Source organism: Alosa sapidissima, chromosome 4, assembly GCF_018492685.1.
Source record: "Alosa sapidissima isolate fAloSap1 chromosome 4, fAloSap1.pri, whole genome shotgun sequence".
Taxonomy (NCBI): Eukaryota; Metazoa; Chordata; class Actinopteri; order Clupeiformes; family Clupeidae; genus Alosa; species Alosa sapidissima.
The window spans coordinates 39,560,248-39,576,001 of record NC_055960.1 but is presented as its reverse complement, the minus strand read 5'-3'; the positions used below and the strand labels follow the sequence as shown (position 1 = coordinate 39,576,001).

Below are 15,754 nucleotides of genomic sequence, written 5' to 3'. Positions count from 1 at the left end.
GAGATGAGGAGGAGAGAGGAGAGATGAGGAGGAGAGATGAGGAGGAGAGGAGATGAGAGGAGGAGGAGAAAGGAGATGAGAGGAGAGGAGGAGAGATGAGGAGGAGAGAGGAGGAGAGATGAGGAGGAGAGATGAGGAGGAGAAAGGAGATGAGAGGAGGAGAGATGAGGAGGAGAGATGAGGAGGAGAAAGGAGATGAGAGGAGAGAGGAGGAGGTGAGGAGGAGAGATGAGGAGGAGATGAGGAGGAGAGATGAGGAGGAGAGATGAGGAGGAGAGATGAGGAGGAGAGGAGATGAGAGGAGAGGAGAGGAGAGGAGGAGAGAGGAGAGAAGATATTATTTGGTCTGCAGCACTATTATTGGCACATCTCTATAAATAGGGACTGTTTCTATAATTGTGATGTGTTGTTGGATGTTGTGGGTGTGTGTGTGTGAAGTGTAGTACTGTGTGTGTGTGTGTGTGTGTGTGTGTGTGTGAGGTGTAGTACTGTGTGTGTGTGTGCGCGTTGGATTACTGTGTGTGTGTGTAAGGTGTAGTACTGTGTGTGTGTGCGTATGAGGTGTAGTACTGTGTGTGTGTGTGAGAGTGAGGTATAGTACTGTGTGTGTGTGTGAGAGGTACTGTGTGTGTGAGAGTGAGGTATAGTACTGTGTGTGTGTGTGAGAGAGTGAGGTATAGTAGTGTGTGTGTGTGTGAGAGAGTGAGGTATAGTACTGTGTGTGTGTGTGTGTGAGAGAGTGAGGTATAGTAGTGTGTGTGTGTGTGAGAGAGTGATGTATAGTACTGTGTGTGTGTGTGTGAGAGAGTGAGGTATAGTAGTGTGTGTGTTTGTGTGTGTGTGTGTGTGTGTGAGAGAGTGAGGTATAGTACTGTGTGTGTGTGTGAGAGAGTGAGGTATAGTAGTGTGTGTGTGTGTGTGTGAGAGAGAGTGAGGTATAGTAGTGTGTGTGTGTGTGTGAGAGAGTGAGGTATAGTACTGTGTGTGTGTGTGTGTGAGAGAGTGAGGTATAGTACTGTGTGTGTGTGTGTGTGTGTGAGAGAGTGAGGTATAGTACTGTGTGTGTGTGTGAGAGAGTGAGGTATAGTACTGTGTGTGTGTGTGTGTGTGAGAGAGTGAGGTATAGTAGTGTGTGTGTGAGAGAGTGAGGTATAGTACTGTATGTGTGTGTGTGAGAGAGTGAGGTATAGTACTGTATGTGTGTGTGTGAGAGAGTGAGGTATAGTAGTGTGTGTGTGTGTGTGAGAGAGTGAGGTATAGTACTGTGTGTGTGTGTGAGAGAGTGAGGTATAGTAGTGTGTGTGTGTGTGTGTGTGTGTGAGAGAGTGAGGTATAGTACTGTGTGTGTGTGTGTGTGTGAGAGAGTGAGGTATAGTACTGTATGTGTGTGTGTGAGAGAGTGAGGTATAGTAGTGTGTGTGTGAGGTGTATTACTGCATACTGTGTTTGACCTGCAACCCTTCTGTCACTTTTCAACCTTCTATGAGACATTCCCTTCTCAGTCTCCACTGTGTGTGTGTGTGTGTGTGTGTGTGTGTGTGTGTGTGTGTGTGTGTGTGTGTGTGTGTGTGTGTCTGTAAAACCATGTATAGCCCAACCAGCCAGTCACAATACAATGACCCACCAACCGGTATCATCTCAGTCACACACATACACACACACACACACCTCAGCAGTGATTTAGTTGATACAGGGTCAGAGAGAAACTCATAAAGTTACACACACACATACATGCACAGACACACATACACACACACACCTCAGCAGTGATTTAATTGATACAGGATCAAAGAGAAACTCATAAAGTTACACACACACACACACATACATGCACACACACACACACACACACACACACACACATACATGCACACACACACACACACACACACACACACACACCACCTACCCACACACACACACACACACACACCACCTACACCACCTACCCACACACACACACACACACACCACACACACACTTACTCACTCACTCTCACTGGCTACACCATACTATACACTATAGTATTTTAAAGGAACCCCGACTAGTTAGTTAGTTAGTTAGTTAGTTAGTTTATTAGTTGTCCCCTTAGGGACACATATGGACACATATACAGTGGGCAGTGCTTCGACTTGGCCAGCTTCACTCGCGGTCCGCGCGTGGACTTTAATTTGTATTTTCCCAGTGTGACGCTGCAACAACCCAAACAACCGGTAGATGGCTCAAGTGAGCAGGGTGTCTCGTAAAAAGAAATGGAGCCTGGAAAACCCTACACAGACTTAACTACAAACTTTAGCAGACTGGTTTAGAAATAATTTAATAGCCAGAAATATGCCTGCCCTGCCTTAATAAAGAAATATTTGGTTAACTGCGAGTGAATCCCGTTTGCAGCCTTAGAAGAAACGCAGGACAAATTAAACATTCTGGTTTTCTCCGAGTGCAACGATGATAGACAGACATCATTTGGACAAAATATAGAGCATATTAACCTCCGTTGCTCAGCCAAATGCCTTCCTGTTACGTCCTGTTATCACGGAGTTACAGGCGATAAACGATTTTTGATGGTCACAAGTTTACTTCATTAGCGTTTATTTTGTTGATTATTAAAGAGTGTTTTTCATTTAAAGGTTTGACTTCGTGCTTATTCAAAAGAGCATTTAGTGCTCTTCCCAATCCCAGACGTTCACATTGCATGTTTGTTTGTAATGGATGCAACCGCGAGATACGCTTGTCATAGGCGCCGATACCGTGGATACTCCGTCTCTCGGGCACCCACTGAAAACATCGAGCACCCACGTGTGCCAGCTTACAGTCCCGGCTAAATTTACATTCATTTAAAATCAAACATCGCAGTTGATGTTAAATTCAGCATCTCTCATAATGTGATTGGCTATGTTGCTGTCAATTCCCTACTTCATATAACCACCAATGAGAGCGTCTCTCGTATGAAAATTCCTGATACTTCCCACCTGAAGAATTAACGCAAGGCTTTGTCGGGTCTTCAGCCCCGAATGTTTAAAATGTATATAGCCCTGAATATCATTTTAAAAGTAGTCTGACAAAGCTTATTGTTTTGTGACACAGCTAAACACTGGTACCTTATAGAACGTCTATAACATAGCCTAGGTGGTCGCAACTCACAAAAGTAAGCAGATAGAAAGAACTCCCGCAAATCTAGCCTACAACACGCAGACAGCTTTATGCGCAGGGGAGAGAGAGCGCGCGCGCGCACTGTGCTTTATGATTGTTGCCTTCTGATGGTATCTTGCTAATTTACTGAACTGCATTAGGTGACACAAATGATATTGCCTTTATCTTATAACTCCTTGTCTGAGCGACTACCAGGCCTATGGTTTTTAAAAGTCAGATGTTCCCTGACAAAGACATTCGAAAATTAAGAATGTTTATTGACTTGAAAAATACACTAATTTTTGCAAACTCCCTTCATTCAACCCTTGAAGACATCGCGGTCTGGTGCGCTATATAGATCGTTTCTCGTACCATTTAATTTCTCAGAATTTAGGTCTACTAGGCCTACAATAACGTCATCACCAAATACATCTTTTATTTTTAGTTGATCAACCACAAAGAGTAGCATAGGCCTACTGTGCACAGTGCACTGACGACTGTAGCAGCCCAACGTAACCAGTTGTTGTAGATGAGAGGCAACCCCTTGTTTCAAATAGCCTGGACAACATGTTACCTGGGTGTTGCCTACATTATTAATTAATGGTAGCCTACAATAGTTAATTGATTCGCGTAACATATTAGTTGGCTCAAAGAGTAGGGAATCAGGATGGAGAGAGTCACGCGTGTGTTGCTTTTGCGGGATTGAATCCAGTTTTAATGCTAGTTTTCAAAACATATATTTTTTACATGTCTTTTGTCCGAGTGGCTGTAATGTAGCCGAGCGCTCGTGGCGTATGAAAAGCGACTTCAAACTGCCTAAAACAACTTGTTTGTGAATGTCTGACAACTGCTGCAGCGCATGCACGCGCAAGGAAACCAGTAGGTGGAGAAACCAGAAGGCACACAACACCGGAACGATTTTAAGGCTATTTCGCATAGGCTACTCAATGGTGCTATTTTACACGCATTATAGCGACCCCCACTCACCGGGGTTAGTGGAAGGTGTTAATAGACGATTGGCGTAGCCTACAGTGGACTAGGGCTGTCAAAATTGCTCAAAAATGACGTTCGAATATCCCCTCTAAAATAAACACATGTATTTGAATATATTGGAATATCTAGGCTATATTATTTGCGCATTATGTCAGTGATGCGCATCATGTCATCTGTTTTTAACTTTTTGTATGGTTATTGCTTGACAGGGGGGATCCCAAGCAGCTTTCAGCCATAAGGCATTTCCTAATTCACCTGACACTGATATTCAAAATGTTGAAACTATTTCGGCATAGCCTATAAGCAGTTTAATTAAATGTAATGTTAGTTGTAAACAAACGGGCTACTTGGTGAGGCTTGGCCTCACAGATGCGCTCGTGCCTTAAATGGCAATACAAATCTTCACGATAGGCCTATTAACTGACCGCCCGATTCACGTTGGCTGGGGGGCAGGGGGGGCCATCAGACATTTGTTCCCAAGGGTCTATGAATTGTTAACCCGGCCCTGCCCCCAACGAACGCAACTTTCCACCTCTGAGATAGCTGAAAAGAAGTCTAGAGGACTCCTGACTCACTAGACCTACTTACTGTAGGCTGCGCAAACCACAAGCCTGCATTCGAGGCAGGCCTTCTGTTGAAGAATTTTATATAAATCCTGCGCTAACAGTAATCCTCCTACCCCCGCTACCACAGCTGTGGATAGTGTGGCATGCTCACGCTTTATGTCTCCTTCTTGCAGACTAGGCCTATAGCCCAACCATTTACGTCTTCAAAAAATAACAACTTGCCAGATATGCCTTCATAAATTTGGGCTTCATTCAGCATTTTGTTCTTCCACTGGAAATGACTCTTCTACATTTGCTGCCTGCTGCATCCTTTCTGTTTGTATTGTTTAGAAAATGTTTGACGTCTTGAGTTAATGCATTAAACATTGTTTGCTGGTAACCAGCCACAAATAGCCTACAGATTCTTGCGTGCGTTCTCTCCAAAATGTGCCCGTTCTATAGGCTATCCAAGTGCATAATTCTGCGGCATAAAGCAGATGTATTTGTGTATTGTACAGAAAAATAAAAATCAAGTCAAAGTCAAAGTCAAAGTCAAAAATAACCTGTCAAGCAGTCAATTGACTACATTGCAGTCAATAAGTAGTGCAAATTATGAAACCAAAACGTGGGTCATAGTTGTCTAAGCCTCTGCTGTGAGGCCAAACCCATGAACAAAGACGCATATATCTGCAATAGTTTTTTTTTTTGGCGAAACAAGCTCACAGCCGAACAAGTCATACTGAAGGGAGAGGCAACTGGCATGTGATCTCCCCACGGGCCAATGGATGTACAAGTTTTCTCCTGTGCCTACGATATTTAATCCAGTGTTTTGTCAAGTTGGAAAATGCTATTCGTTTGAACGAATTTTTATGATAGTATGAAGTACTTTTTGTATAGGGTACTATCTTAATTGCTTTATACTTAATACTTGACCAATGGCTATTGCATCTGTCTATTGAAAGTGAGAATGTGGCATGTGATATACTGTGTAGGCTTCATAAAATAAAATAAACAGATTGCTAATGGCCTACAAGCTGATCTGGGGGGTGTTTCCCGTACAACTACGGTGGTTAGCTTCGTTAACAGGATGCATCGTTCAACTAACCAACATGTAAGTTACGACTGTTTCCCAAAACTGTCGTACTTACATAGTACTGTAAGTTTGGACCATGATAGTTTCCAAACTTCAGTAGTCTGGACTAAGGTGGTTAATGACATTTAGTAGCACGTGAACGGGCACCTGCCCATACTTCTGTGGCGCATTGCGTTAAGGCCGGCAGATGACAGTCGCCGTTGCACAGCAGTTACTAGTCCCCTGTCCAAGAGTTCGAATCTGGGTTAAGACGTTGACAACAATATTGACATCGTTGTTTACCTAAGTTTATCTTTTGTGCAGATCATAATATCAAAATCAGAATCAACCTTCTTGGCTTGGTTTGCGTAAACTAACAAGGACCCCCCCTCCATGAAAATCAAAGGCTACATATTCTCAGCTGACTCGTCAAAAAGTGCGCACCACCTTATTATTATCTGCAGGTGTGTGACTTTTACTTACGTGCACATGGCTGCAAATTGACTTTTAATTTATGTATTTTCTGCCTTGGGCATTTTAAAATATGGATGTATGGTGGTTAGAAGTGTAAATATCAATTAGAAACCTAAATATATTTATAATTATTAATTTGCAAACAAATAACTGGCGTCAGTGACGTCTTTGACATGAATATCCCTGGAACTATGCTTCTAGCATTCTACCACAGGTCGAGAGGTGTAGTTGTAACTACACAACTTTACGATAGTGGTTGCGAACGTTCGTTGCTACTATGGTTTTGGGAAACACTAACGTAGTGGAACGATGCTATTGGACTATGTAAGTTCCAAATGAATGTAATTCTGCGGCATAAAGCAGATGTATTTGTTTATTGTACAGAAAAATTAAAATGACATGTCAAGCAGTCAAACATTGCAGTCAAGAAGTAGAGCAAATTAATTTACATAGTTGTCTAAGCCTCTATTGCGTAGCCTGTTAAAAAATGTCGCCAGATAGTATTAAATCGGCATCAACATTGTTTTCTGCAGAAGCCTACCCAAGGCTACAGATAAATTCTGAACAGTTATTTCTCTACTGGCTCAATTATCACACCACTGTTTTGATTTGCGTAGTTGCGTTAACCCCAACACTGACAATAATGTAGACAGCAAATTTCGATTTCAATTTTCGTTACCACCGTGTAGTCAAGCCTTACCCAAGTAGCCTAAATCGAGGTAATGTTTAACTATGCATGATTTATTTTGTTATTGAATTCGTAGGCTGGGATTACTCTCGGCAACAATTATGTTTAATGGGAGATCCTGCTTTTTCAGAAGGGACCGCAGGCAGAGCGATGTACAGTGGTAGAGCGACGCACAGTGGCCGAAAGTGGTACTAAAGCTTCACGCAGCTTCACGCCGCGTAATGCGCGAATGAAGTGGTCATTTGAAAGCGATGCCCACTGTACACACACACACACACACACACACACACACCACACACATACACACACACTAGTTACTAGTTAGTTTATTAGTTGTCCCCTTATAGGGAAATTCTTTTTCAGTTTCCTACGTTTTCATCGTACATGGTCACAGGCACAGGGTGGCACATACACACATACAGCACAGGGTGGCACATACACACATACAGCACAGGGTGGCACATACACACATACAGCACAGGGTGGCACATACAGCACAGGGTGGCACATACATGGTCACAGGCACAGGGTGGCACATACACACATACAGCACAGGGTGGCACATACACACATACAGCACAGGGTGGCACATACATGGTCACAGGCACAGGGTGGCACATACACACATACAGCACAGGGTGGCACATACATGGTCACAGGCACAGGGTGGCACATACATGGTCACAGGCACAGGGTGGCACATACACACATACATATTTGAGACACCTCAGACATTTGACACAGACGGCATCAGACATTTCAGGCACTTAACATATATGACATAAAAAAAACCTGAACCCGAACGCACTGTGAACATAGACAGTACAAGAACCGTAAGTCAGGAGGATAACATGGAACCTAAACGCACTGTAAACATAGACAGTACAAGAACCGTAAATCAGGAGGATAACGTGGAACCTCAGCGCACCCTAAACATAGACAGTACAAGAACCGTAAATCAGGAGGATAACGCGGAACCTCAGCGCACCATAATCATAGACAGTACAAGAACCGTAAATCAGGAGGATAATACGGAACCTGAGCGCATCGTAAACATAGACAGTAAAAGCGCGGAAGACGGCACTCGATTTACATGAAAATGAAGACGATCAGAGAGGTGAGGAAACGAGAGTGGGACAAAATCGATGGCGTCTTTCCAGCAACTGCCTACTGTGTGTGTGTGTGTGTGTGTGTGTGTGTGTGTGTGTGTGTGTAGTGTGGTATAGTGTGTGTGTAGTGTGGCTCATGGGCGCTGACTCACTCCCTGTTGGGTCTGTAATTCCCCCTCTGCTGGCCACTGATGGTACTGCACCCTAAGCCCAGCCTTCAGCAGTCCAGCTCAGCTACTGCTAACTAACATAGACACTGTAGTAGGGTAGCTGCTACTGCTAACATAGACACTGTAGTAGGGTAGCCGCTACTGCTTGCTAACATAGACACTGTAGTAGGGTAGCCGCTACTGCTAACATAGACACTGTAGTAGGCTGGCCGCTACTGCTAACATAGACACTGTAGTAGGGTAGCCGCTACTGCTAACATAGACATTGTAGCAGGGTAGTCGCTACTGCTAACTAACATAGACACTGTAGTAGGGTAGCCGCTACTGCTAGCTAACATAGACACTGTAGTAGGGTAGCCGCTACTGCTAGCTAACATAGACACTGTAGTAGGGTAGCCGCTACTGCTAACTAACATAGACACTGTAGTAGGGTAGCCGCTACTGCTAACATAGAAACTGTAGTAGGGTAGCCGCTACTGCTAACATAGACACTGTAGTAGGGTAGCCGCTACTGCTAACATAGATACTGTAGTAGGGTAGGGTTAGGGTTAGACACAGTGGTAGGGTTAGACACTGGGTTACAAACACACGGACAACGGGTTAAGAGGACACACACACGCACACACGGTCTGTTTTATTTACCAAGTCCATAATCCCAATCCGACATTCTGTTGCACCAGATGTGAGGAAAATGTAGCAAACAAACATTTGACACAGACAAAGATAAATATTTACTTTATTGCCAACACATACAAACATTTAACACAAAGATAAATATTTACTGCATGCCAACACAAACAAACATTTAACACAGACAAAGATAAATAAGTATATTAAGTATTAAGTATATATACTCTTTTGATCCCGTGAGGGAAATTTGGTATCTGCATTTAACCCAAACCGTGAATTAGTGAAACACACACAGCACACAGTGAACACACAGTGAGGTGAAGCACACACTAATCCCGGCGCAGTGAGCTGCCTGCTACAACAGCGGCGCTCGGGGAGCAGTGAGGGGTTAGGTACCTTGCTCAAGGGCACTTCAGCCGTGGCCCACTGGTCAGGGCTCGAACCGGCAACCCTCCGGTTACAAATCCAGAGTGCTAACTAGTGGGCCACGGCTGCCCCAAATATTTACTGCATGCCAACACAAGCAAACATTTAACACAAAGATAAATATTTACTACATGCCAACACAAACAAATATTTAACACAGACAAAGATAAATATTTAGTGCATGCCAACACAAACAAACATTTAACACAGACAAAGATAAATATTTACTGCATGTCAACACAAGAGCAGACCTAACAGTAGCCCCCCTACGATGATCGTGTCACGCAAACTTTAATTCTCCCGAACGGAGAAAAGACGGCATTTATATTTCATTAAACCAATCAGTTCAGATAGATAGATACATACATACATACATACATACATACATACATACATACATACATACATACATACATAACATACATAACATACATAACATACATACTGTAACATACATACATACATAACATACATACTTACTTACTTGCTTACTTACTTACTTACTTACTTACTTACTTACTTGATCCCCAAGGGGAAATGCAATGAACTGGGCACACTGCCAGTAGGACATCTTAAAGGGATATTCCACCATTTGGGGAATTACACTCGTTCTCCACCTCCCCTTGAGTTAAACTGTTGAGTTTGACCTTTTCCCAGTTCATCTCTCCTAACGGTCTAATCTGATTCAATGAGCTGGAGCTAAAAGTGTTACTGTCAGACTCCGAGAACGGCTGGATGAAAACTCAATTGTTTAACTCAAGGGGAGGTGGAAAACGAGTGTCTTTCCCCAAATGGTGGAATATCCCTTTAATCAGACAACAATTCATTACACTTTGGCTGAAAATGTTGAAGGAAGAAACTAACCCCAAAATATACATGATCACCACAATAAAAGCACCATTCCTTGCTTGCAAGATGAACACTAATTAACGATGATGAGGGGTCTATGCTGCTAAGAGCCATAGGGGTCTATGCTGCTAAGGGCCATAGGGGGCATATCATCACAGGGACTCAACATACACACACACACACACACTTTCTCTCTGTCTCACTAACACTTTCTCTCTCTCTCTCTGTTTCTCTCTCACACACACCCACACACACACATGTGAGCGAGCATGGATTGATGGATTGGACACAGATACACACACATGAGCGAGCTTGGGTTGGAAGGCTTTAACCATCACACACACACACACACTAATCATGTCCTCTTCTCCTCAGCTTCCTCGACCGCATTGACATCGTCAAGCAGAGTGACTACACCCCCACAGACCAGGTAACCCCAAAGCACACACCACACCTCTACAGACCAGGTAACCCCAAAACACACCCCCACAGACCAGGTAACCCCAAAACACACCCCCACAAACCAGGTAACCCCAAAACACACCACCACACCTCTACAGACCAGGGGCCTATTGCACAAAAGCAGAATTAAGACATCCGGGATAAGTTACTGAGCTGCGCTCAATGAATCCAAAACAAGAGCGTACAGGCTTAATTGGTTGCACAACGAGCAAGCCAGGATGAGCAGACACAGATTCATCAATCCAGGTGAAACCTATCCTGGATAAGTGCGCGCTCACGGCTCCCTCAAATAGACCCCGCCACCGATCACAGATTCACTGATTCACCATGGCAACTAGAGCGGCTTCATTGCTTCTTCTACGGTGTGAAGTAGGTAGTGATAGCCTTTTCACAACAGCAACAAACAGCAACACCTCTGTTCAGGAGAATATTGCAACTAGTGCCGCGACCACTACGCGCAAAATGGTTAGGCACTCCCGTGACGTCACATTGTCACATGACCGGTCGGGAATGGCGAGTATGTAAAAGTTAATTAATGATCACAAACGTTTAAATAATGACAGTGGGTCAGCCCCAGCCGTGGCGCTACTGGCTGGGGCACCTGCACCGTACGCCGGCGACCCGGGTTCGATTCCCGCCCCGTGCTCCTTTCCGGATCCCATCCCTGCTCTCTCTCCCACTCACTTCCTGTCACTCTCCACTATCCTGTCATTAAAGGCATAAAAAGGCCAAAAAAATATACTAAAAAAAAATAAATAATGAAAGTGGGTCTAGGTATATGTGATAACAATGTGTAGTGGGCAGTGGAATAACTATTGGTTTCCGTTTGTGGTGACTGCTGACTGAGATAAGGGATGAGATTAAATAGATCCTGGAACTTAGCCTGGTATGGAGCAGGCTAGCTCCACAGAATATATCGCCATGGTAACTTCGCCATGTTATACCATAACATATCCTGCTGCCCCCTATCCCGCTTTTGTGCAACTGGATCACGGATAAATTGAGCCAGGATAACCAAGATATCCCGGCTTAATCCCTTATCCTAGTTTTGTGCAATAGGCCCCTGGTAACCCTAAAACACACACCACACCTCTACAGACCAGGTAACCCCAAAACACACACCACAGACCAGGTAACCCCAAAACACACACCACAGCCCTTCACAAAGTCAAGTGGGTTCTTGTTATGCAGTGCGTGTGTGTTTGTTTCTCTGTCAGGACCTTTTGAGATGCAGAGTTCTGACATCTGGGATTTTTGAGACAAGGTTCCAAGTGGACAAGGTCAATTTCCAGTGAGTTCTCTTTTTTTTCCTTCCTTTTATCCTCCTGTGTGTGTGTGTGTGTGTGTGTGTGTGTGTGTGTGTGTGTCTCTGAATGGACAAGGTCAATTTCCAGTGAATTCTCTAGCTTTCTCGTGTGACTGAGTGGACAAGGTCAATTTCCAGCTTTCTCGTGTGAGTGAGTGAGGTGAGGGTGTGTGTGTAAGTGAGTGTGTGTGAGTGGACAAGGTCAATTTGCAGTGAGCTCTCCTGCTCTTTCCTTCTGTATGGGGACAGACGTATATAGTATAAGTATATATACTCTTTTGATCCCGCGAGGGGAAATTTGGTCTCTGCATTTATCTCAATCCGTGAATTAGTGAAACACACAGTGAGGTGAAGCACATACTAATCCCGGCGCAGTGAGCTGCCTGCAACAGTGATGGGTTAGGTGCCTTGCTCAAGGGCACTTCAGCCGTTCCTACTGGTCAGGGTTCGAACCGGCAACCCTCCGGTTACAAGTCCGAAGTGCTAACCAGTAGGCCACGGCTGCCCCACGTGTGACGTGTACACTCTATGATTGGGAGTTAATCAATGCCTATGCTATGGTAGTGTGTCTAGTGTGTGTGTGTGTGTGTGTGTGTGTGTGTGTGTGTGTGTGTGTGTGTGTGTGTGTGGATGGTTCCGGTCTCTCATGTGCTCTTGTCTCCCCTGTAGTATGTTATTGTGTGTGTGTGTGTGTGTGGATGGTTCCGGGCTCTTATGTGCTCTTGTCTCCCCTGTAGTATGTTTGATGTTGGAGGTCAGAGGGATGAACGCAGGAAGTGGATTCAGTGCTTCAATGGTAAGCTGTGTGTGTGTGCATGCATGTGTGAATGAGGGTGTGTTAAACTAAATGGTACAATATCAATATCTGTTGAATGCGGACACAGTCATCGAGTGAGAGCGTGTAATGATCACAACCAACAAATATTTGGTCCACCTGCCACTATGTGTATATATGTGTGTGTGTGTGTGTCAGGGATGGAAATTAGTATTAGTAAATTAGCCACTCAACTTGTTTACCAGCCACTAGAGATGCAGTATGAAAATGTGATATCATGATTATAGTAACCAAAATGATCATGGTTATCGGCATTATTGCGATACAATTCAAATGTGGTGATTTTTTCTCTAAATCCACCATATTGGACAAAACTCATAATTGGCCCGTCCTCCAAGCGCAGCAACTAGTAAGGGCAACAGAACAGCATTCATATGCCATAGTGTCTTGTCATAAAGGTGGGGTGGGTCCTTCATATGCCATAGTGTCTTGTCATAAAGGTGGGGTGGCTCATTCATACGCCATAGTGTCTTGCCATAAAGGTGGGGTGGGTCCTTCATATGCCATAGTGTCTTGCCATAAAGGTGGGGTGGGTCCTTCATATGCCATAGTGTCTTGCCATATTCATATGCCATAGTGTCTGAGCCAAGTGGTGTGGCTCCTTTAAGTCCGTGTGAGTTCTGGAGCTTCCTATTATCAAACTATCCAACTAGATCTAACTATACTGTACATCATCTAATTTGAATATTTACAGACATCTAGACTATACTTCAGCATTTATTTTCCTGTTTGGCCTGTTATGAAATCATGCATTGAACAATTTAAGCACAGCTTTAAGAAACTTAAAAAGATGCTTAGCATTTTGTGAAAATAAATCAATAAGGCTACATTGACAAGCTTTTAGCCATGAGCTGTATATCCTCTAATTTTAATATTTACAGTTATCTAGGTGATATTTTTAACATTTATTTTGTATTTGGCCTTTTATGAAATCATGTATTGAACAAAAGCCCAAAGTTAGAGACCATGTAGAAATTTGCTATAATTTCAATACCGGATTACTCTGGATCAGCTAATTGTACAGAAGAATGCTTTACACACCTTTGTGTTCAGTAAGGTCTGCTGTTTATTCTGATATACGGATTTTACTGTGTTACGTGAAGAGTTCATGAGCTATTCCACCACGACGAATGGGTGTGGAGATGTGTGTCTGTCTGTGTGCCTCAGGTCTAAATAGCAGCATGTCTGCCTCAGGTCTAAATAGCAGCGTGTCATATAGTTTTCCGTGAAGGTGTAGTGGGCCAGATTAAAATATTAGCTATGCAGGCCACTTCAAAAGAGAACTATTCTGCCGCACTAAGACAAAAGGTCGTAACTTCAATTTTGGCGAAAATGAGTTTTTGTCATTATTAGGACAATTAACATAAGTTTTATCATGTAGACAAACATCAAGTTTCAATTCGGTTGTTTTTTGGGAGAAATAAGATGATGTTTTTGCTGTAACTTCAAAAAGCCAAAGGGACACTGGCAGAAGCCCGTAACATCAGATACGGCTTTATGCCTTCCTTTCACGCTGCTACTGAACACTCGATTGAAGTTACGGTGCAAAGTTACGGCAAGCTGCCTTCTGACCGACCATCAACGAGAAGTTGTATTGTCGGCTGGAGTTATGTCTAGGCTATGCATTATTCAATTAAATCACCTCAGACACACACTAACTTCAATAAAGTGTATACAGTAGCCTACATGTATACAGTAGCCTACATGCTTTTTGTTAGATTGATGGCTTTGAAACGTAGCCTTATGCCAAGATCAAGGAATGACATGCTGGTGCATTAAAGATGGGCTAATCTTGATAGCCTAGCCTAACTTAAAAGCCTAAAGTCAACAACATATTCAGTAACAAGTGGTGCATTAGAGCATGGCTTAGCCTAGGATATCTTAATTCACATCACAGCCCGTAATACAAGGCTACATGTCAACTGGTAAAAAAAAAAATTGTCAGAAGTGACTGTATGTGTGGTATGAGTATGAAATACAGAAAAAAATTAAAAAACTATCATTTTCATATGATGTTGATAAATGTGAAGCCATTTTATCATAGTGAGTCCAATAGGGTTAATATTGCTTAAATTTTAAGTGAAAGTTATCATTGTTATCATAACTTCTATTTTATAGCACAGTGTTAAGGTATTTTGCCTTAGTATGACCGATTGTCATTTTGTGGGCAATACTAAGGCAGAATACAGTAACTTCCAAAAAAGGGTCAAAGTTCAAATTTTTTTTGTAGATGGATTAATACAGGTATACACTACAAAATGTGAAAATTACAATATTATAACTATTACTCAATTGTCAGGACATTAAGATAACTTTAAAGGCATTTTTCTCAGTTTCACACTCTGGTGAGTTAAGGTCTTTTGCCTTAGGGCAGTATTGGCATGAGAATATTAGCCTGTGAAGATATAATGCAGATCCTGCTGGGTTTGGGCTGTGTGTATGCAGTCATCCTGAACTAGGCGTAGCAGTGGCACATGAAAGCATAGCGCCAGTTTCTTAACAGCCAGAAAGTGCAGCGCTGCGCGTGGCGGCTCACTGGTAACTTCAAATCAGCGTGATTTACTCTTAAAGGCTGGTAACGTTACATGATCCCTACAGACACTTTCTTATGTTTAACCGTCAATGCTTATGAAAATTTGACCGGATCTGACTGTATATTTGTTCTAAATATATCCTCTTCAACAGAGTTAAAATCAGCTGGTGCTGCAGATATAATAATAAATAAATACATAACACACATATTTCTGTTTTCCATCAACATATTAGGAAGCATAGGCCATTTTACAGCATTGTACAATATATTCAATGAAATACCAACATGCTGCATTAAATGGATCCATAATCCAGTCATACTGAGCACTGCTGGTTGGGAAATATTTTTGAAATAAACTTTGCAGGGATGTGATGTAGGCCTACTGTTTAATACATGGGATCACAAGAGTGCCTCCCAATCAGACATTTCAGCCTAGGTTATGTATTTTTCAGCTTTGTAACTTTTATACTTTTTAAACTATTAATTAAAAACTATCAAAATGTCCCCATAGACTTAACATGGGCTGATGACA

At 42.9% G+C, this 15,754-nt stretch overlaps 1 protein-coding gene across 4 annotated transcripts in view; it reads left to right on the top strand.

Annotated features, from left to right (window-relative positions):
- Positions 1-15,754, top strand: part of gnas (GNAS complex locus) — a 67,808-nt gene that overhangs the window by 43,560 nt on the left and 8,494 nt on the right. For 3 of the 4 annotated variants that reach the window (XM_042088598.1, XM_042088601.1, XM_042088600.1), the window contains 3 exons: positions 10,462-10,516; positions 11,766-11,839; positions 12,592-12,650. In XM_042088598.1, coding sequence (XP_041944532.1) covers positions 10,462-10,516; positions 11,766-11,839; positions 12,592-12,650 — 188 coding nt within the window. Of the gene's footprint in view, positions 1-3,611; positions 3,616-6,711; positions 6,715-10,461; positions 10,517-11,765; positions 11,840-12,591; positions 12,651-15,754 lie in introns of those variants that run through there. The other variant, XM_042088602.1, reaches the window with a different exon arrangement.